Below are 22,618 nucleotides of genomic sequence, written 5' to 3' on the forward strand. Positions count from 1 at the left end.
TATTCAAAGTAAATAACTTTTTATGCTCAGAAGTTTTCACGGTGTTGATGCTGGATCATCTTCGGTCTGGAGAATCATGCTAGTTTAGCTCCAGTGCAAAGAAGCAAACCAAATTCTGACAAAATATGAAATCCATGCTCAGGTTCCAGGGTATTTGTACAAAGATGAGGCGCTTTGAAAGGCCGTATCATTTCTAGCAGAGTTTAGGAGAAACACAGACTTCTGCCCAGTAACAGGAGCAGTCACAACCCCAGATTTATTTCAACAAAATAGTGAAAATACAGTTTATATAGCGCACTCTCTTCTCAGCTGTACATGATCAGTAACATTCATTTACAACCAAACATACAGTAAAAAACCCTTCTGCTTATATATCATTAACACAATCAACACACACTAAAAATAAGAAGAAGAGAAGCATCTGGGTTCAGAGAGGTAAAGTAAGAATAAAAATCTAATACTCCAGTTATGTCCTGTAATATAATACATTTACTTGTTTCATTTCAATCCTATACATCTAAGGTTTAGTCCATGTACAAATGTATTTGTTTGCTTACAGAGCAACAACTATTAAACCATTTTTGCATTCTATACAAAACTTCTCGTCCAAAGAGCATGAGCCAACAAGGAATGAAAATGCACATCTAGCATATAAATATATTTTCCTTTGACAAGCATTATTGATCTCGCTCACTATGTACAACGACAGGAGTAGCAAATCCAACCGCTGAGACTGTACAAACCAGACGACGCACACGCACCGTCCATATTGCGTAAAAAAACAGGCAGACGCAGCATGATGCGCATTTCAGCGAGAAGAAACACTGTAAACCGAGAATGTGTGTAAACACGTCAGATGCTGAAATCATGCGTCGCCGCCGAAACGTCCTGATCTCACACTTCACGAGTGTGCATCTTTAAAGTACCAGAAAGGTTAGTCTCTGATCATGTTTGATCTGTGTTGGGCATGCACACGGTGTGACGCTCAATCAGAGCTGAGCAGATGCCGAACAGTGGCCGGAAAGTAAGACGTCAGCTTAAAAAAGCATTTGGAGACTGTGGGGCTTCATTTCTGAGAGATCTTTCTTCACCGGTCACTTAAAAACATCCGTCTCGAGTTGGTCGATGATCAAGAAGAGGCTTGTTTTGTCATTAAATGACCTCCAAACCTGTAGAGTACCATCTCTGTCCGTGAAGCGCTGAGATCCGGTCACACGGCAGAAACCTGCTCATCTGAAACACACACAGGAGAACAAGCACATGACGCTGGGTTCAAACCATCACTGAGCGCTTCATCAACACTGACCCACAGCAATGCTATTTACAGCAGCCGATGGCACTGAAACACGGCCAGGCCACATCTCACCCCACTGTTAACACAGGGAAAGGTTCATGCATGTGGTAAGTTGGATTGTCATGACTTTGTGCACTCATAGAATTTAGGGGTCATTCATACAGAATGTTTTTTTCTACTTTTGTGTGATATGTTCATCATGTTTATGTTTCTCATAAAAAACTCTGTGTTAAGTTAAAAGAATTTCAACTTTTACACACAGCGCCGCTCACAAGTTCCGAAACAGTGGACCAATCAGAAGAGACCGGAGGCGGGGCAAGCGTTGCAAGCTTTTGTTTCCAGAAGCAAATTGGCAAGACTGTTTTATTTGACAGCAACATTGCAGAGGATGCATTCTGTGCTGCGCTGTTTTACAATCCAATCCTGAGCTCTGCATTTAATGTTTTTAGATGCATTTTGTGAGAATGCCCCCTTATACTGTAAAGCACTTCTACATCACCACAGTATTGACAGATACAGTACAGACCAAAAGTTTGGAAACATTACTATTTTTACTGTTTTTGAAAGAAGTTTCTTCTGCTCATCAAGCCTGCATTTATTTGATCAAAAATACAGAAAAAACTGTAATATTGTGAAATATTATTACAACTTAAAATAATAGTTTTCTTTTTCAATATACTTTAAAAAAATATTTTTTTCCTGTGATGCAAAGCTGAATTTTCAGCATCATTCCTCCAGCCTTCAGTGTCACATGTAACATCAGGCGATCACATGATCATTTAGAAATCATTCTAATATTCTGATTTATTATGAATGTTGGAAACAGTTCTGCTGTCGAATATATCTGATCAATAAAAGGGTAAAAAGAACTGCATTTATTCAAAATAAAAATAAAAATTCTAATGATATATATTCTAATAATATATTTTCTTTACTATCACTTTTTATCAATTTAACATCCTTGCTGAATAAAAGTATTGATTTTATTTAAAAAAAAAAAAGAAAATTACTGACCCCATATTACTGACCAGTAGTGTATATTGTTATTACAAAATATATATATATATATATATATATATATATATATATATATATATATATATATATATATATATATATATAAATATATTTTTTTTTTTTTTTACTTTTTTTTTTACTTTTTATTCATCAAAGTATCCTAAAAAAGTATCACATGTTGAGAAAAAATATTAAGCAGCAGAACTGTTTCCAACTTTGATAATGAATCATCATATTAGAATGATTTCTAAAGGATCATGTGATAATGATCCTAAAAATTCATCTTTGCATCACAGAAATAAATGATCATTTAAAGTATAATAAATGTAAAAACAATTATTTTAAATTGTAATAATATTTCACAATATTACAGTTTTTTCTGTATTTTTGATCAAATAAATGCGGGCTTGATGAGCAGAAGAAACTTCTTTTAAAAACATTAAAAATAGTAATGTTTCCAAACTTTTGGTCTGTACTGTATATGAACAAACCCTTCTGGAGAAGCATTCGAAATATAGATAGGAATAGATCTGTAAAGTTTGATTTACTGCTGAATTTGAGATTTCTGGATCAAATCTTTTAAAGATATGGAACTGATGCAAATAGATGAAGTGCATTTAAATAAACCCAGTGCAGTCACTAATTCTATCCTTTAAAAAATGTTAGTGTTCAATGTAAGTCTCTACATTGGCAAATAATATTTTTAAAAAGGAAAGAAAATTCCTAGCAGGGAAAGGCATTTAGTTGTTTTCTTTTCATTAGTCTGAAACAGCACGTCATAAAAGTGTCCAAAATTACACAATTGACAAGTGCAATGCCTTGATATCACTTTACAACAAAATTCAGCACAAGAAATACTAGTGTGATGTAGAAGTAGCCAAAGATGGTGTTTTCTTGCTGTCAAATATCCTTCAGGTCTTGTGACTGAGGGGTGAAATGTGAGCCGGACGTGTTTCTCTGCTCTGCGGGGTTTGAGCACATACCCTCCTCACTATCGGCGTGAGAACGGAGAGTAACACTGGCGAGGCTGTGGCGCAGCTTGCACCTCTGCAAGGCCACGCTATACTCGGGCGGCTTTACGTGGGCCGGCCGCAAGCCTCCTCCGTCCTGCACGTCGCCCAGCGTCAGGCCCTGGTACCCCGGCGGAGTCGGGGGCGGCGCTTTGAACCTATCGTCTTTGCAGGGTGACGTTACACAATACACTGGCAGGAAGCAGGAGGAGAGGTGCAGGAAGTGACGTGATGAAGGGGAAGGAGCACGGAAAGAAACAAAACACACAGACACACACAAACACACAAAGCAAACATCAATGAATGAAACGGGGTACGTAACTCAAAAAGACATTCACTGAGACACTGACACAACACAAGCAGATTCACATTAACCCTCGAGCGCTCGACCCAGCTCCTCACATCTGTTCTCGTGCAGTAAAAGTGCTCTGTTTTTAATTTTCTGACACTCAAATGTGTCACAGCGACGCTCCTCAGTGGTAACTAGATTACAGCTACCGATATAACTAGCTACTTATTTGATCATGTGAGTTTTTTTGCTAACATGACTGATTGAATACCAGGATTTAAAAGGATGATCACTTCCTGTGTGACACAAATTTACAGAATGTTCCATTGTTTTTCAAACTGAAAATTCAATTTTTAGTCTATCTACTTGTTTTCATTGTATTTATAAAACACACACACACACACATAAAACTGACCCCCTAACACTAGCTATGAAGACACAAGCGAGCCAGCTGCACATTAATCATCTCGCGAGAGGACGGTGGACTCGTAGACTGACGCTCACCTATGAGCCCCTTCTCCGTGCTGGACGTGACGGTCTTGTACGAAGCCTCTGTGATTTGCTGATCTTGCGTCTTGCGTTTGACGGTGCTGTAGCTGCCCTCGTAGGTGTCCGACAGGGAACTGGAGGACGTCCAGCTCTGTCTGAGCTCAGATCCGTCTCTGGAGCAGCTGTCCTCCGCTGTCCCCTCTGCGATGGGGGCGCACAGGGGCGTGTGGCGATGGCTGAGCAGGTCCAGAGCTCGCTGGCCTGGAAGAGTCTGGAGGTTGTCGTGAGAGTTACTGGAGCAGGAGGTCCAGCTCCCGCGGCCGCTGTCGGCCAGCTCAGAGACGGAGGTTTGCTCGGGAACCGTCAGCTCCTCCGCGCTGCTGGACAACATCAAGCTGCTCTCCCTCACGGCAAGGTGTTGAGCGGAAGATGAACTGGGACGAAAGAAAAACACTGACTAAACACACATACATCGCATTCAGCTGTGAAACATAATGCAAGGTTAAAATATTTTATGCTGTACATATGAATTCAAACTGGGTTACATATCGATTTATCAATACATAAACATTTGCATTTGAGGGATATTGGACGATATTATAATCTTGTGTTTAAAGAGGCAAGTCTGTATACTGGATGTGTTAAATTTACATTTAATTTAATTTAAGCAGATGCTTTTATCCAAAGAAGACAATGGAAGCAATAACCTTCCCGTGATGGACAGAGAGAAGACGCATTAGTTAACTTTGAATTAAACAGCAGATAAACTTTGTTATGTAACCAAAATACCAATAATATCCAGAAAGAAAAAAATCTTAATGCATAATGCGGTACTTTTGATTATAAGCAAGCCCAAAATAGAGCAGGACTCTTATTTTGAAATGTATTACTACTTTCAACTGCTGGGACTTTTGTTATACCATTTAACAGTAAATTTAAGTCAAGTGTATTGAATGGAACACAATATGTCAATATGGTCTCTAAACGTCAATGTCTTTTATTAGTAAAATTCAAAGTTTGAAAATGCAATTTCCAAAAGCTCTCCATTACTTTAATAAAATCATAATAATAAAACAAAAACTGCTCCCACTCATCGGAATAAGGAAATAACTTTTCCTCTACCTTCTGATCACAGTGCTGTGCTTGCTCAGTGTGTCTGTCTTGTTTTCAGTGCAAATGTCTAAAGACTCTTAAATAAGATACATTCACTTGGGTAGCAACATAAAAAGTAACTCTCATTACAGCACAGACATCATGAGTCCAGCAGAAACGATTAGCACAAGCTGCTTCAGCTGGAGACGCTCTGAGGTGTTGTGGGATACACTACCTCGTGCCGGGCTGACTGCAGTGGGCTGGAGTGTGTGTGGGCGTCTCTGACCGGACGCTGATGGAGGGCGCTGGGGGCATGGAGTCCACTGAGCCGTTACTGACGATGCTGGAGCGCGAGGAGATCTCGCTGGAGTCGGACAGGTCAGACCTGCCGGAGGGTATGAGGGCATAACCTGTGAGAGAGAGAGGAGACGGACCTGAGAGCACAACACAAAGCTCTGCCTTTAATACACAACTGATGGAAAGCTCACAGTCAGATCATTACAGAGAAACAGTGAAGAAGAGCTGACTCGCTGAGCAAGCAACGATACTGTCATCATTCACTCACGAAACATAACCAGACCGTATCACACATTCAAGCTTTCTTGACATGCACCTTCAATGATTCAAATGCACAGATGAATCTGAATAAACGACGACAGGAGCTTCATCCTCGACTGAGTTAAAGTTTCTGTCTGTCTTCAGACTGTCTCACTGTCCTAGTTCTGTCCCTGGACTCGCTCCTGTCTCTCAAGAGTCTGAAGGGGGACCTGAAGCGCTTGTGTGTCTCTTCCTGTCCCTGTCTCTGTCTGACAGGTCATCCTCAGGATCTGTCTGTGGAGGAAAGCCTCACCTATGCCACCCGAGCGTCCTCCTGCCGTCCTGACGCCGACCTCGCTGGCCAGAGACGAGGACGAACCCGACAGGTTCGGCTGAGCGCAGTTCTGTCTGGGAGCTCCGCCCACTGTGAGGGAATGATGGGAATATTTCAGAAACACTGAAGCATGGATATCAAGAAAGACACAATTAACACTGTAAAGCATGACATTGTTCTGTCTCGATAATTTAGCAGCCTTCGAAATCTATGTATCAAATATAACTACTGCTTCCGTTTAGAGTAAATACATGACAAGACTTGAGAGCCACTCCTGAGCTGAATACGGCTGAAGATCAGGGTCGTACCTTTGCGAGGAGATCCCTGTGGAGAGACGGTAGGACTGGAGCTCAGGGACGAGACGGTGGCTGTGTCGTCTGCTCTCTTGATGCTGATGTCATCGGCTGCTTTCTTCAGCACCTGAGGTGAGTGTGGACCTGAAGAGAACAGCAGACTGTGTTTCAGAAAGCACTGACACAGTTCAGACAGCAGAGGGAGCCGCTAATCCACCATAAACACAATGATGCTCTGTGGTTATTTGTATGGTCACATTCGTTCGTTTCGTTTGATTTGCTACCTTTCTTCAGAGTGGTAGTGAGGACAGAGCAAGAAATGATGGAGAGAAGAAGGTATTATTATCCCTAATGAAATTATACAACCCACCTCTCAATGTTTTCGCACTATGAAGCATGATTTTCTTACTCGGTATTTATGTCGTTTTCCATTTCAAATATGGAAACATTCTTAAATCAAGATACATTAACCTGAGAAGCAAAATTACATAAGAAAAAAAAAGTGTTTCAACTTGAAACAAGAAAAAGCTATGTCGAGTTTCTCTTTGCATAAAGTTAATTTCTCTTACCCATAGACCCATTTTTTAAGTATAAACATTTAGGAAATAATTTTTTTAGAAAACAACACCTAATATTTTTTTTCTTAGTAGGTTTACTTGATAAGAATACAAAAAAATGTGAAGATCTGGTTGATTTTTCACAATTGCTCTGATAATGTTTAAAGCAAAAAACTATTAACATCTCAAATGTATTCAGAGGCTAAAAAAGTAAAAAAACATTTTAAAAAATATAAAACTCAAAATAAATAATTTGCACATGAAATACTTGAAAGTTGTATTAATTCTTAAAATTTTAAATTCTGTACAGTATAGGTTTTAATAAATTTAATACGTTTTGTATTTGTATCTTTGTGTCGTTGATGTTTTGTAGTGGAAGTGATGCTCATTATGAAAATGGTAAATAAAATATACTTCAACGTGTGCCCTTATTTTGGTTATTATGTAAAATTCTGCATCAATTATTATGAGGACTGAAATAATCCAGATGAAGATGATGATCGCAGTATTGTGTTGCTTCAGAAAGCTTGTGATGGGTCACGTACTGAAGGAAGCGGACAGGTCTTTGGCGATGCTCTTCTTGCGCAGAGGGTAAAGGCTGACGGGAGGAACCTGCAGCACCTGAGAGACGCGGTTCTGAGGCTTGGCTGAAGACACACCGGAGGAGCGCATGGACACCGGGGACATGTCTGATTTAGCTGACCGCCGCTCGCTCAGGTTCTTAGACACTGCAGGGGAAGAACACACACACAGCTGAGTTTCACTGGGGGACATCATTCATTTTGTCAGAGGCTATAGGAAAATCTCCAGTGCTCCATATTTAAGTTGAGACACTGCAGGCAAAAACACAGTTTTTTCATGCACCTGTCAATTTTGAGATTTTGGGCTTTTTGGTTTTTCATAAAGTGCTTTTTCAAACTAGTGGAAGGAAAACATCCAAAAGACACTGTTAAGTGTTTCTTTTATAGCACTTTATCTGTTTGTGTCAATAGATTTCAATTACAATACATATTTTTAAAAGCCGTTTTCTCAAAATGAGTTTTTTCTTCAACACTGAGCCATAAATCTCCACTTCAGTAGCACTTACACACACCAAACTTGACATTTTTATTCTTGTCTATATTCTGAAGGTTTTTACAGAGGGATTTGTTCATATATATTTTCCTTGATTATATACAACATTTTATTCCCCCCAAAATTGTGAAAATGTATTGTTTTCTGGCTGTTCAAAGTATTTTCTGAATTATGGAGTGACAAAAAAAGATAACCAGAATTCCCTCTGTAAAAAAAAAAAAGTGACTCTAATATGTCAAAAAAAATAAACAAATTTTTTTAAACTGACTTCATCTAGTGTTCAGATTTTTGAACTAGACGTTTATGCAAATTAGCACATATTTAATTAAATAATGCCTCATTTGCATATTTAAACATAACATTTTTTAAAACTTGTAATACAATAAATGTTTGCAATAATCAATGTAATCAATCAACAGGTGATAACTATTAGTTTTTTTTTTTTGCCCTATTCACCTGCAGTGTTTCGCCTTAACTGTTTAATTTCAAAATGTAAAGCAAAAACAGAGAGTTCTGGTAAACTATACTATATAAAATGTATAGTTGATAAGGTGGTTGTTGAGTTTAGGGCTGTAGAATATGGTCATGTATGATACGCACGTGTGCTGTAGGCCGCTTCACACTGCAGAGACATGATCTGGAACTTCTCCTCGTCCGTCTCCACCTCCAGGTGAGCCAGGTACTGCTTCACCTTACGTGCCATCTGGGCGTCCTCGTACAGCTTCTTGGCGTTGAGCAGAGAGCTGCGGCGCACACGCTTCTTGTGATTGCCCTGAACGTCCAGCAGGTTTGAGTTAGTGCTGCCCTGACTCAGAGACCTGAGGAAACGGAGCGGATGAGGAGTGAGACAAATACGCCAGATGCTTCATTCCTGCCTTCACTTATAAATGGGAGGACAGCTTTTATTTTTCTGGCCTTGCAAAGAAAAAAATGAAAATCGATTTCTGTGTTTTTCATGTATGGTTATGAGGTTCTTGTATGTACACTAGAGGTAAAACGTTTGGGGTCAGTAAGATGGACAAATAATAATAATACATTTATTCAGCATGGAATTGATAAAAAATAATTTCTTTTTCAAATAAATACTATTCTTTTGTACTTTCTATTTATCAAAGAATTCTTAAAGAAAAAAAAATTATCACTGTTTACACAAAAAAATATAAAGTTTTTTCAACACTGATAATAATCAGAAATGTTTCTTGAGCAGTAAATCATCATATTTTCATGATTTCTGAAGATCATGTGACACTGAAGACTGGAGGAATGATGCTGAAAATACAGCAGTGCATCACAGGATTAAATTATATTTTACAAAATATTCCCATGGAAAACAGTTATTTAAAATGTAAATAATTTTTCACAATATTACTGTTTTTACAGTTTTTTTAATCAAATAAATGAGCAAAAATAGCCTTGGTGTGAAGAGATTTAAAAATCTTAATTTTTCCAAACCAGTAGTGTATTTGTAGAACTCTATTTGTAAAAGTCCTTCCATTTTTTCGTGAATATGAAACATTGAACCTCATATACTTGCCACTCGTAGCGACCTATGACTACAGCAGCGTAACGTGGCCATGCAATGTGTTCAGTTCCATTAATGCAAAAAATCCACAAATAACTCGAAAGCGAAGACCATGATCCCTTACGTGATGATCAATGGTTTAGAGAATGAGAGAGAGAAAGGAAGAGACGCAGGAGATGTTGTGTCCAGGTTAATGGTCATGACACATTCAGGACATGCAGGACAGCACACTTACCCTAAACTCTTCCACCTCTTCTTCCTGTAAGCAAAGCCAACGAGAGGCAGAAAACAGGTGAACAGAAAGAGAGAAACACTCAGACAGACAGAAGCACCACCAACAAATACTACACTTGATCCTACAAGAGAAAGAAAGAAAACATACGCTGCAAGTGTGCGAGCGACTCGATGGCATTAAATGAATGACTAACTTTAGGTGAGGTCAGATTATGAAGTAGGGATGTCCTGAGCCGATATCAAGGATCGAGACTGGGACCGATCAAGCATTTTTTAACTGTTCAGCTATCCTAAACCCAATCCTTTTTTTATCAGCTGTCATGCCTGTGACATTCACCTTCAACAACATTTTCTTTTAATAGTAACGTGTACCAGTGATGCGCGGGTCAAGGTATAAACAACCCGCACCTGACCGATGTTTTCAACTAACCCGCCCCCAACTCGGACCGCAATAAAAAAGAAAAAGAAAATATTGTACCCGACCCGCTTCCTGACCCGCATTTTTTAAAAGTACTAAATGCGTCACCCCTTTATATTCATTTAATTACTTAAATAGGCTATAGCCTACAGGATAATAAGCGTTATGACCGCACATATAAGACTCGGCACAAAGAACTGGTAACGATTATGAATGTGTCTAAATTAGCAAGGAGACATGTAATTGTTTAGTAATAAACTGCTGTTTTCTGTGTCGATGAAGTTGTCGAAGCGGACTCGCCATGAACGCCAGAGAGAAACACACATTTCATATGGATTACATAATCAGAGAGTAGACTATTTATTTTAGTTTGAATATTTTCGTTTAAAAGTAGACATTTCAAGCTTTCTGTAATATATAGACTATATTTCTTTTTAAACCCACCGACTAAAAGATTAAGACACTACCTGACCCAAAATATCACCCAAGTTTCTACAGCTTTTTTCTTAGCTATTTCAGAATCTGGGGAAACTTACTGCAGTCTGTAGAGCGATATGAATGTGTGATGTACGGCATGATAAATGCTCCTCACTTCTGCTGCCCAAACTTTGTCAGCCTGTGGGTCATTTTGGTTTATTGAAAAACGATTGCATTGGTTGACATGTTTCTTGATGATGTGCTTTTTTTCTTGCATCAAATGCAAAAAGCTGTCTCTGCTTCGCCATCTACAGGAGTCCATTCGCTATTAAAAGTGCATTTTCTCCTTTTCGTGGCCGCGGCTGCTAAACCTGTGCGAACAGCGCGGGCGCTCTCAAATTTGATATTATTGGAGGCGTTCATGCACCAGTCAACAGTTTGATTAACGTACGACTCAGCCTATCGACTAACGCGTTTATTGCTCTCCTCTGAACTATTGGACATAAGTTAACAGTATGTCTATGGACGTATCCATGTATTCATTATGCAGGGTCGAATGAAAAAGCAGGACAGATGCTCAATTAGCGTGAGGCGCGACAAAGGGTAAAATTGCTGTACAGTACAACGTAAAGCGGGACAGGTGGTCACTCTATTCGCGCCAGTTATTCAGCTAATAAAGTGTAGGCCTATGTATTTCAAAATTGTGTCTAGTACTATATAAATTACAAAGGTTTAATTGGCATCTTTATTTCAAATGACCCGACTGACCGCGACCCCAATATCATTAAAAATATTTTTGGATGACTCGTAACCGCGGATCAACCCGCGCATCACTGACGTGTACTGATGAATTGTTCACAATAAAAGCCGAAGTAATTTTAGATTTCTTGTGTACTTTCAGTTCATGCTCTCTATGGCTGTGTGCGAACGTCTGCAGCCGTCACCTCTGTCTGAACATGAGCGCTGGGTCCATGTTGGCTGACGTCATGCGCACCACATTGCGTATCTCCTTGCCGATCATTCGTAACTTCTCGAAATTCACCAGGCCGTCAACACTGGAATCGTTACCTGAGAAAGATAAGAGATGACAGACAGTTTTAAGACTCATGAAAACAATACAGACACAGACACATTCGTCTGAGCGATTTGTAGGTAATCTACCCAGCACTGCACATGTGTATTTCAGAAGGTGAACTCGACCTACTGACCTTCGTGCAGGAAGGTGAGGTCTTTCTTGACCACAGGAAACAGCGGGATGATGGGAGGCTGTACGCTCTGGCTGCTCAGGATGTTGCGGTATTTGGCCATGTTTCGTGATGGGTCGAAGATGTCCTGGAGATCACGGAACAGTTTCTCATACTTGCTGGGTAGTTTCTCCCACGTGCTTCTCAGTCGAGCTACTGGAGCCAGATTAAGACCACTGAAGAGCACATAAAAACACAGCACATGAACATCACGTACGGTTCTGTACGGTCGAGTTCACACAATCAAACAGATGTTGAACCATTTCAAAAATAAGAGCGATCATAAAACTGCATTTTATGTTCTGATGAAGCTGCGCACACTGTGGAGCAAAGAGCATGTTAACTTTTTAACATGATCATTTTTGTAAATTGTCAGTTATGGATTATTTTGTCTTGTGGATAGTTTAGAAATATGGGTACAGTGTGTCTATTCTGACTGAATATAAATGTACGCGACTGTGGAAAAAAATATCTTTTTGCAAATGTTTCAGCAGCATCAAAGTTTCTTTTTATTATTATTCATATAAAAAATACAAAATAAAATGAAGATGTAAAAAAAAAATTATTTCATTTTTGTGTCCTGCAAAAATGCATCCCCTGGTGATAACCATAGCAATGAACAGGAACAACAAATATTTAATATGCATATATACCAAATAAAAATAGAAGTGCAATAAGCGATATAAATGCACACTAACAGATTAATAGAATCGTATTAAAATGTTCATAACATGCTGTTGCAATTATTTGAGAATGCATTTATATCTTCTAATCACATAAAACTGATCAGATACTAGGCTTATCTGAAGCAGAGCTGGAAATGAATGAGGCTTGGGGTAAAAATTAGTGAAAGCGCTGAATGAGAGGTTCATGTATCTTTAATAGACTACACACTCTGAGCGAGTGTCAGGTGTATCTCATATTGAAAAAGTGAAATACTTTTCTTACAATCACTGCGAAACAGCTCAACGGACTCACCTAATGATGGCAAACATGGAGTTGAAGTTCTTGCACTCGCGGCAGTGCAGGGCGATCTTGATAAAGTGCTTGATGGTCTTCATGCGTTTGAGCGCGTTGGGCTCGCGCAGGATCTCAGAGGCCACCCAGAAGGTCTCCTGGTTGATGACCTCCTCGAACTGCTTCAGATGGTTGCTGCCGCCTCCACCGCCGGGGTCCAGCTTAAACAAGTCGTCCACATACTCGGTGGACTCGATGTTACGAAACAAGCCGAAGTCTCTCATGGAGAGCTGCGCTGCCACCTCCACAGTACTGAGCTGCAGGAGCCCGATCTGACTCTCCCTCAGGAGCTCCTGAGCGTCTTCATCAGAGCAGAGCGTCTCTGTCTCCATGTTGTTCTTCAGGTAGTACCTGAGCAAACATACAAACGATGGGACTATTGTAAAGTCTTGTCACGCAAGCGCACATCACGGTGTCCCTCATGGATCCATCAAGATTTATGGATTTGAATAGCATAAAATGTTTTGTATCAATTTGGATTACACAGTATTAACATAACTAATAAACTAAATGTGATGCACACTGAAATCAGAATGTAAATGAAATCAGAATTCTTCACTCAAAAAGGAAAACATAGTATAGTTTATTTTTAACTATTTGCATTTATTTGTATTTTACAGTCATTTTCAAACCTTAAAAATTAATTGTCCACCCAACTCACAACTACTGCTTCTGTCTCTTTTTTTCTTGACAAGAATTGCATTTATTTTGGCGTTTTATTTAAATATGTCATTAAAAATGAATTGTACAGTCAGCCGTTATAAGTGTTTGTAGAGTCTGCTCTTCAATTGCACGCAAAAACACGGCGGTGCATGCTGTATATAATTTCATATAAAGGCACAAAACAAAACTATGAGCCTGCACCGCCATTGTTATGTCAGCAATTAAGCCACAAAGTTACCAAAAACATGATTAAACCTGCTTTAAACATGTGCACGTAAGTATTTGTTTGATATTTGTCAGATTTATGAACATATCTCTGATATGCTATTGTTCATTAAAGAACAAAAGAATAAAGAGCCTTCTGTAGCTTTAAGGATTCATCTACATCTAATTTCGATTTTAATGTAACTTAATTCTATTTCTGACTATTTCCTACTTGCTGAAGATGACATTTATTATAATGGGTTTATGTGAAGATTGATTAAAGTTCACTTAAATTGAAAGTTGTTACTTTTTAAAGTCTAATAAATGTTAAAATGGATAGTTCTACTATCTACAGTAATTATACTGTAATGTTGAATGGCTACTCAGTGATAAAATATCAGAAAAAAAAGTAGTAGTATTGCCACTAAACAAATATAAAAAATAAACTGTATTTATGTAGTTTCTACATTAATTTGGAAATGTAATGTGAAATTAAATTATTGCAATGAGAATGTATATTTAAATACTTTAATGTTAGGTGGGATGAATCGCTATTACCTGACTTCTAATATCAGAAAAAAATGTTTTTTAATCGACTGACAGCACTCATTTAAATCAAAGTGGTAACTGAGTCAGATCAAAAGCAGTCTGATTATATTACCTAAAATGTGTAATGTAATTGTGTTTCTAACTAAAATTTTGTCATGCAATTTAAATCAGTAACAGACTACAGTATTGTAAGTGATCTACTCAGCACTGTCTCCTGGTCACACGTCTTCACTCTGAAATGCTGTGAAATCCGCAGAAGCTTGTCCCTCCTTTAACCCACGTTTGAATGCGTATGAATGGATGTCAGTGGAGCGATGAGCTGGTTCTGCTTACCTGCCGTTGAGCTGGATGCGGTCCGCTAGTTTTGAGAGCTGCTCGGGCAGTCGGCGCTGTTTGATGACTCCTTCAGGACTGATGGAAACCTCACACAGTGAGTATGTCTCTGGAGCGGCGATGAGGCTGAACTCACTGACCACATGTGAGACGACATCTTTAGCTGTGGTGTCTTTACTGATGATGATATAGCAGCTCTGCTGGTCGGCCTTGAACACGCGGATCACCTGATCGGGAATGTCTGTCAGTGTCCAGAGGAAAGAGAAAGAGGAGGTCAGTGGCTCAAAGGTGTTCGGCTTCGAGCTGTTCACTATTTACAGATGAAGTCTTATCGGCTTGGAACACACTCCAACACACCGATGCATGTTCGCATGCTTCTGAACAAACATTTCATGCCACAAGCCCATAATCACGTGCAAACCAGTTCAAAACAGTGAGTTCAGGACGAGTACTTACAGTAGAAACCAGCCACTTCGAGGAGCCAAGAAACACACAGAAAGGGAAGACGGAGAAAGAGATATGACACATGATCCAACCGTGAAAACATCACAGCTAATCTAAACTAATAGAAAGTCTCTCGTAGCAAACATCACGCTGCATAGTAAAGCAAAAGTTCACCAAAAAATGAAAATAAGGTCATCAATTACTCACTCTGGTGTTGTGCTAATGTCATATGCCCTTCTATCGTTTTTAGACCACGAAAAGAGATTTTTGCAAACATTTAAAAATGTAATGCACACACTCTTGTCTATATAATGGCAGTTTTACTGTATATAATGTGCTGGTTTCCACATTCCTGCGCAGAGGATCTGAAACCAGCCACAAGCTTTCATTTAACACAACCCAGAGCTGAAGTTACAGTAAGGGAACATTTACAGGAATCCTTCCAACATCCTCATTAACAAATTAATATCATTTAAAAGAGCATACTTCAATGCGAACTGAGTGTAATGATTTCATTCAGCTAACTGCATGTCATTCACAATTAAATGAAAAATGTATATTATATGCAATTAGATGAACTTAGAGTATTTTTGACCAACTTGGTAACACTTTAGATTTGGGACCAATTCTCACTATTAACTACTAACTACTATTATTAACATTTAGGCATTTATTAATACTTATAAAACACATATTCTGCATGACCATATTCTACATCCCTATCTTACCTTATACTAACAATTAATCAGCAGCAAATTAGAAGTTCATTGAGACAAAAGTCATAGTTAATGGTTTGTTAATAGCGAGTAATTTAATACTTCTATTGTCTTTGAAATATTGCATAAATATGCATACTAAACTGCAAATAAGTGCATTTAAAATATATTCCTTTTACATGCAATATCGAATAAGGCACTATACAGTTCAAATTAAAATCAAGGACTTTATATGTGTTTAAGTATGTTAGGCAGCATATCAAAATAGGTGCACCTTAAAACAGAAAGGATTATTAAATGTAATAATTTCACACGTAATTTTAAAGTGATGCATTTAACTTGAAATTATTGCAGTGCACTTTTTAAAAGTGCATTTTAGTGACTTAAAGAGAGACAATTTCATGACTATGTTTCTTAAAAACACTTAAGAGGCCATTTATTTTATTCATATTTTATTATATTATATTTACTGCAAGTACAGTTTTTATAAAAATATACTTTTAGTACTTGAAGCACATTGCAAATGCTCATTCAATGTAATTAAGCACAAGTCTTTCACTCATGATGCCTGCCTTCATTCACACTGCATTACACACACAGTCTGGGAATCCTGAGCAACTCTTGTGTTCAATCAAGCTTTGTGTACCTTCAGCACATGCACTTTATGATGACGCATGTCTATGGTCATTGAATCAGCTGCGGGTGGCTGAACTCGTGCTCTGATGGTGTGAGGTCTTACCTGAAGGGTTGGTGAAGTCCAGAGCGCTGGCGGCGGGATGCAGCAGGTCAGGACTGCTGGACGACAGACTGCCCGGGATGGGCATTATGGCCACGCTGTGCCTGCACTGCTTAGTGCCCACGATACTGTCGTCCTGAGACTGAGACATGCCACCGTCACTGCAGACACAGAGAGAGACGGATTTCATCCAGCGCTAACACTAACACTGCACGTCAATGAACACACACACACACACACACACACACACACAGATAGATGGAAGAGATGGTCACTAGGGTTTCTGCAGGTTTTATTTTAAGACCTTTTTAAGACCAAGTAAAGAAAGTTTACGGAATAAATGAAATGGAACACAATACATCAAAATGGTCTCGAAAAATGTCTTTTATCAGGAACGCATCAAAGTTTGGAAATACAACTTCCAACAGACCTCCATTACTTTTTAATTCCTCGTACTAAAGAAATAAATAAAACATATGCTAAAATGGCTTCTCTCCAAACCACTAGAATTTCAAAATTAACTTACTGAAACTTCCGATCACATGACAAAAAACCTGATGTTCATCAGTATTTTTCTTTTTAATGTTTAAAATTACTAAATTAAAATACATTTACTTGAGGATCAAAATGACATAAGAAGTCTTGCTTCCTGTGACCACAATGAAATGAGTTGATGATTAAATCAAAAACAAAGATCTGCCGAAATCAACTTAATTCACAGGGAAAACTTTTCTTTCCCCAGTGACAGATATTATTTGTTCTTGTTTTGAGCATTAACTCACAGAGTTTTCTTCAATTTCTTAAGAAACATGACTTCATACTGTCACAATTCCTGCTCTGTGTCTTGCGTTTTGTGAGGACTTTTATGTTGAAATGTAGTCTTTGGTTCATGCTTCCTTCCTGTGTTTGGTTTCTGTCTCTCCTTGTCTCGTTAGTTCCTATGGTTACCCTGATGAGTCACACCTGTAACTAGTTATCCCCATGTTCTCTGTGTGTTTCAGTCCTTGTGTTCAGGTCATGGTTTGTGAGTTGTTGTTTGCTGGTTTTCCTGTTCTTTTTTTTCTCAGAGATCTGCGCAAATCATAATACATATGTTTGCATCTCAAGTAAATTTGTCTCTATTTCAGAAGTCCAAGATATTTCTATTAGAAAATAAGACAAAAATACTGAGGAAGATATGCATTTTTTAGCAGTGCATGGGATATTTAATTAAAAAGGATAATTATGAGATAAATAAAAGAGTTTAAACTATGAGATAAAAAGTCCAGAGATAAGTCAAAATCGAAATACATCTTAATTATGAGAAAAAAGTAAAACATTATGAGAAAATAAAATTGACATTAAGTCATAGTTGTGAGCTAAAAGGTAATTTCATGACACTAAGTCACAATGAGATAAATTCTGAAATATAGTAAAAAGCAATTATTCAAAATTATGATATTTTTCATTTTTAAATTTTTCATGTCACCTGGCTCTATATTAGACTAGATGTAGTGTTCATTTTGTGTGAAAAGATTGTATTTGTGTTTTGTGTTGAATTTGTGAATTTTTTTGAATGTAAGACTTTTTTGCTGTGATTAAGACCTTTTCAGGCCTTAATTTGTGTAAGGGTGAGACTTGAGACTTGTTAAGATTCTTTAAGACCCACAGATACCCTGCATATGGACATTTAGGCCGTTTTCACACTTGACTGACTGAATGGGATGAAGCCAGACCAAATGTGGATTGGCTAAAACAATAACTAGACAGCTATTCAGCAACCTATTAACATCATCCAGCAACCCTTAAGTGACGTCAAAGGAAAAATAAAGACGCTTTAGAGAAAGCATCACTGATGAATTAAGAGAGGAAATAGAGGTATTTCTGATTTGCTGTTGACACACGCATTATCTGCTGCAGACGTATTATAATGGATCGGAGACTTGAGCTGCTCGCCGATGGCCGTGAGAAATGCTGCTAAGTCTAATCAAACTGAGATGTGATGCCAGAAGCTTCAGTGTGAAAGCGCTCTAAACAGACATGAGCACAAACACAGAATGAACACACACCATGAATGAGACACAAGGCTTAGATGAACAAACACAGCAGAAGAAGACGAGAACACATGACGTCTCAGACGAGAGGAAACAGTGCTGTCTTGTGTGTAAACTCAGTGCCAATCAGACGCCGACCTTTACACAGACGACCTGACTAACATGCTGCTGTCTTGCTCTCAGAGCAGAGAGTAAAGTCAGATCTGCTCTGAGAGGACAACACTGCCTCTCCATCCATCACTCGACTCCATGACATCACCATCAACACATCTGATACTGCGGGAAACATCAATACAAGTGCACAAAGAACGCCCAAAAACACTGTAGATACAAAGTACATCACTTCAGATACACATGTATGCAAGCGCATTGCCACCACAAGAAAAAAAATCATTTAGTAAATCACAATCATGAGAAAGTCAAAATTATGAGATAAAATGTAAAATTATGTCATACTACGCCGTAATTATAAGATATAAAGCATAATTGAGGGAAATTGAAAATGATGAGATTAAAAGTAAAAAGATAAGTCTAAATTTAAATACTATTTCTTAGTTATGAGATAAAAAGTAAAAAAAAAAAAAATAGACAAAACTAAATTTTGTATTTAAAGTCAGTTATGAGATAAGTCAAGATATGATCAATGTAAAATTATGTCATACTACGCCGTAATTATGAGATATAAAGCATAATTGAGTGAAATTGAAAATGATGAGATTAAAAAGTAAAAAGATAAGTCTAAATTTAAATACTATTTCTTAGTTATGAGATTTTACATGATTATATGATAAAAATATGAGATAAACTGACCGTCAAAATTATGAGATAAAAAGTCAAAAGATAAGTCTAAATTGAAATAGTGTATCTTAATTATGTACAAAAAGTACAAAATTATTAGATGAAACAAAATTCATTTTAAGTCATAATTATGAGAAGTCAAGTTATGACATACTTTCATAATTATAAGATAAAAATAATATTTATGAGATAAACTGACATACTAAATCAAAGTTATGAAAGAAAAAGCTGACATTTATATACTTTACCTTATATATATTTTTGACATTTTAAGTCATAATAATGAGATAAAAAGTCAAGTTGTTACACAAAGTCATAATTAAAGTTTGAAATAGAAATAGATAAATAGTAATGAGATAAAAAGTCAAAATTATGATATTGTCGTAATTATGAGATTTGAAAAAAACAATTTCTGAGATAAAAGACAAAATTGTGTCATTCTAAGTCATAATTATGAGACAAAAACTTATTTAAAAAATTAAACTTTTCTTAAATTTAAGTTCAAAGTCAAATTCAAGTGCTTTCAGCACCTTGTACAAAACCTGTTTAATTTTTTGTTCTTTTGTGGCAGAAATGGACTTCTATACACATGAATATCACACCTACACCTACAGACGGATGGAGATCTACAGAAAGTGTGTGTGGAGTCACATATTGACTAAAGCTGTGATTGATGAGGAAGAAGGCGCTTTTGTCATGTTGTGCCCGGTTAGGTGTTGTCTTTTATTGGTCAGCATCTTTTCCTTATGTAAATAACAGTACAGTGTCAGTTCCTGTGGAAGTCATTCTTTTCACTTCCTGTTTCTGTTTGTCACAGGACATGGCAGTGCATACTAGAGTAACACTGTAGCATTATTCTGTGTTTAGCATGTAACCCCAACTGTATATTTAACATCATACTGTGATTAGCTGTTGGAAATGTTGTGCCTGGTTAGTATGTGACGCAGATCTTAGTGAACGCAGAGAAAGTGATACGTGTTGTGAACATGCACAAGGATGCTAAGTCCACAGTAAACACAATAATACGCTTGATATGAGGATGAAACAGCATGAAACACAATGTTCTCTTCTGGCAGAGGTTGTGAGGCACTACTCCCATTATGCCTTTATGATTATTTCATAAAAGAGAGAGAGAGAGAGTGTTAAGCAGGTGTCTCTTACCCAAACAGTCCCCTGTGCAGTGAAGCAGTCATAAAAACAGAAAACACGTGATGTCAACCAGTACAAGCATCAAGCACCTAGATGAACCTCAAACACAAGCCTGTGAAGTGCTCAAACACACTCTCACGCTCAGTCACACACACCTAGCAGGCTCACTTTACCTCAACATCCAAAAATAAAACATGCACTGTGCATGAACGACATGATGCATGTTTTAGGACTTTTAGATTGTCTGCATTGTGACACTGTACCATGTCCTAACTAGACATGACATGCGATAAAAGGTCTTTTCAGGGTTTTTTCAGGTTTTATAACACTTGCACTCTCTGTTCTATTTCTATTCTCTGTACTTAAAAAAAACACTCTAACACTAGTTCTCTTTTCTTTTTTTATTCTATCTACTTGTTTTCTTTGTATTTATTGAATAAATAACTTCACCCTCTTACAGTAGCTCTCTCTATTCAATTTCTTTCTATGTATTTTTCATTCTTTTTTTAAAAAATGAAAAACTTGCTTCTGTTGTTTTCTTATTTGTAAATCGCTTTGGATAAAAGCATATGCTAAAAGATTAAAAGTAAATGCAATGTGAATGTGTATTGTTAAAAAGTTTTAGTAATGATTATTTGCATTTATTTAAAAGCATGAAAATGACAATGGATTTACCCAAGATCTTGAAAATGAAAGTTGTGCTTTACCATCATGAAAATACTGGCACAACTCTTGCTAGTCTTAAAACACTGATTTACTTTATGCAGAATAATTGTGGGATGAAATATAAGTAAAATGTTTTCATGAGCTCCTGTAGTGACCAGTGTATCTGCATCCTCCATCCTCTGTTCATTCATAAAGGCACCAGACCGATGGATGGAGGTCTGTTTAAACCCTGTGAGGAAGTCACGCAGTGAAACGCCTTCAGAGACCTTCTCTCTGTGGTGCCAGTCGTGATGCTGTACAAAAAACCATGTCTTTACCTGAAGGGTTTCGGGGGCAGGATGCTGAATCTGGTCTTCTCCAGCATCTTACGGATCTTGTTGCGTCCTCCAGACACCGTGTTGGCCTTCATCTTCTTGCGGCTCTTTCTGTCCGAGGGAAACTCCAAGTCACCAGGTAGATCAGGGATGGAGAAGCGGTTGATCCTCCGCTCCTGAATCTTAGGGATGTGAGGACCGCCGTTCTTCTTCTCGTTCCTCACGCGGCTCTGAAGCTCTTTGAAAACTGCAACAAAGTCAAATGGATCTGCTTTTCACAATACACATGGTTTCATAGCAGCTTTACAGAAAGTACAGCCTGTCATTAAAACACTTCAACTTCAGCTTTCATTGATATATGTGTAGAGTTTGATCTTTTGGAGACACATGGTGGAAACGCTGCTTTATTTGCTAAATGTGTTTTGTGGTGCTCCAGAATTTATTTTATTTTGCATTAAATTAAATTAGCAGCTCGGATGGAAACAGCTAATTCATGGGTGCTTCCTCAAAATGATTAAAATAATCCTCAAATCCTCGTTTTCTCAAATTCAAGAAGCTGTCACATCTGCGGAAACTACTTCAACACCTGTTAGCACAAGTTAGTTCTGAGACATACCGAAGATATTTGTCTTCACAGTCAGAGAGAGGTGCGTGTTGTTCTTCAGGAAATCCATGGCTTTGGAGTACGAGATGTTCTCAAAGTTCTGCCCATTGATCTCCAAGATCTGAGGACAGACGAGACACAATGTCTTCATGCTGAAATACCGATATGGTAAATGTTGCTCCGTGCAGAGCGTGTTCCTGTAATCTGTACCTGATCTCCACGCTTGAGCCCTGCTTCTGCCGCTTTACTGGCCTCCTCCACAGTCTCCACGAAGATGCCGAAGCCGCGCTCACTGCCGCCCTGAAGGGTGAAGAACAGCGGAGACTCTCTGGACGGCTTCTGCAGGGTGATCTGACGACACTTGGCTTTAGCAGCGCACGCAATGTTCAACAGACGCAGATGACCCTTCATTTTCTGAGACACAAATAAACCAAACATAAATATATTCCATTTTATTTCTTTAAATAATTCATTATACTGTAAATATGTTCACAATTTGTAAATATTCTGATAATTGTTAATATTTTTATTCTTTAGGTTTATTATTATGACTTGTTGTTGTGCTCATATC

General features: G+C 38.0%; 1 protein-coding gene across 12 annotated transcripts in view; it reads right to left on the reverse strand.

The window, feature by feature from the left end:
* Positions 1-230: 230 nt before the first annotated feature.
* LOC113063840 (rap guanine nucleotide exchange factor 6-like) overlaps positions 231-22,618 on the reverse strand; it is a 70,039-nt gene continuing 47,651 nt past the window's right edge. For 5 of the 12 annotated variants that reach the window (XM_026234216.1, XM_026234208.1, XM_026234218.1 and 2 more), the window contains 19 exons: positions 22,258-22,461; positions 22,060-22,168; positions 21,447-21,690; positions 20,476-20,487; positions 16,487-16,644; positions 15,044-15,058; positions 14,588-14,828; positions 12,800-13,189; positions 11,786-11,997; positions 11,522-11,645; positions 9,744-9,767; positions 8,587-8,804; positions 7,458-7,640; positions 6,371-6,499; positions 6,042-6,152; positions 5,427-5,601; positions 4,115-4,533; positions 3,295-3,513; positions 231-1,233 (listed from right to left, as the gene is read on the reverse strand). In XM_026234216.1, the coding sequence (XP_026090001.1) occupies positions 1,211-1,233; positions 3,295-3,513; positions 4,115-4,533; positions 5,427-5,601; positions 6,042-6,152; positions 6,371-6,499; positions 7,458-7,640; positions 8,587-8,804; positions 9,744-9,767; positions 11,522-11,645; positions 11,786-11,997; positions 12,800-13,189; positions 14,588-14,828; positions 15,044-15,058; positions 16,487-16,644; positions 20,476-20,487; positions 21,447-21,690; positions 22,060-22,168; positions 22,258-22,461 (3,210 nt within the window). In that variant the 3' untranslated portion in view covers positions 231-1,210. The remainder of the gene's footprint in view (positions 1,234-3,294; positions 3,514-4,114; positions 4,534-5,426; positions 5,602-6,041; positions 6,153-6,370; positions 6,500-7,457; positions 7,641-8,586; positions 8,805-9,743; positions 9,768-11,521; positions 11,646-11,785; positions 11,998-12,799; positions 13,190-14,587; positions 14,829-15,043; positions 15,059-16,486; positions 16,645-20,475; positions 20,488-21,446; positions 21,691-22,059; positions 22,169-22,257; positions 22,462-22,618) is intronic. The other 7 variants (XM_026234209.1, XM_026234211.1, XM_026234212.1 and 4 more) reach the window with 7 other exon arrangements.

Source organism: Carassius auratus, chromosome 46 (genome assembly GCF_003368295.1).
Source record: "Carassius auratus strain Wakin chromosome 46, ASM336829v1, whole genome shotgun sequence".
NCBI classification, from domain to species: domain Eukaryota; kingdom Metazoa; phylum Chordata; class Actinopteri; order Cypriniformes; family Cyprinidae; genus Carassius; species Carassius auratus.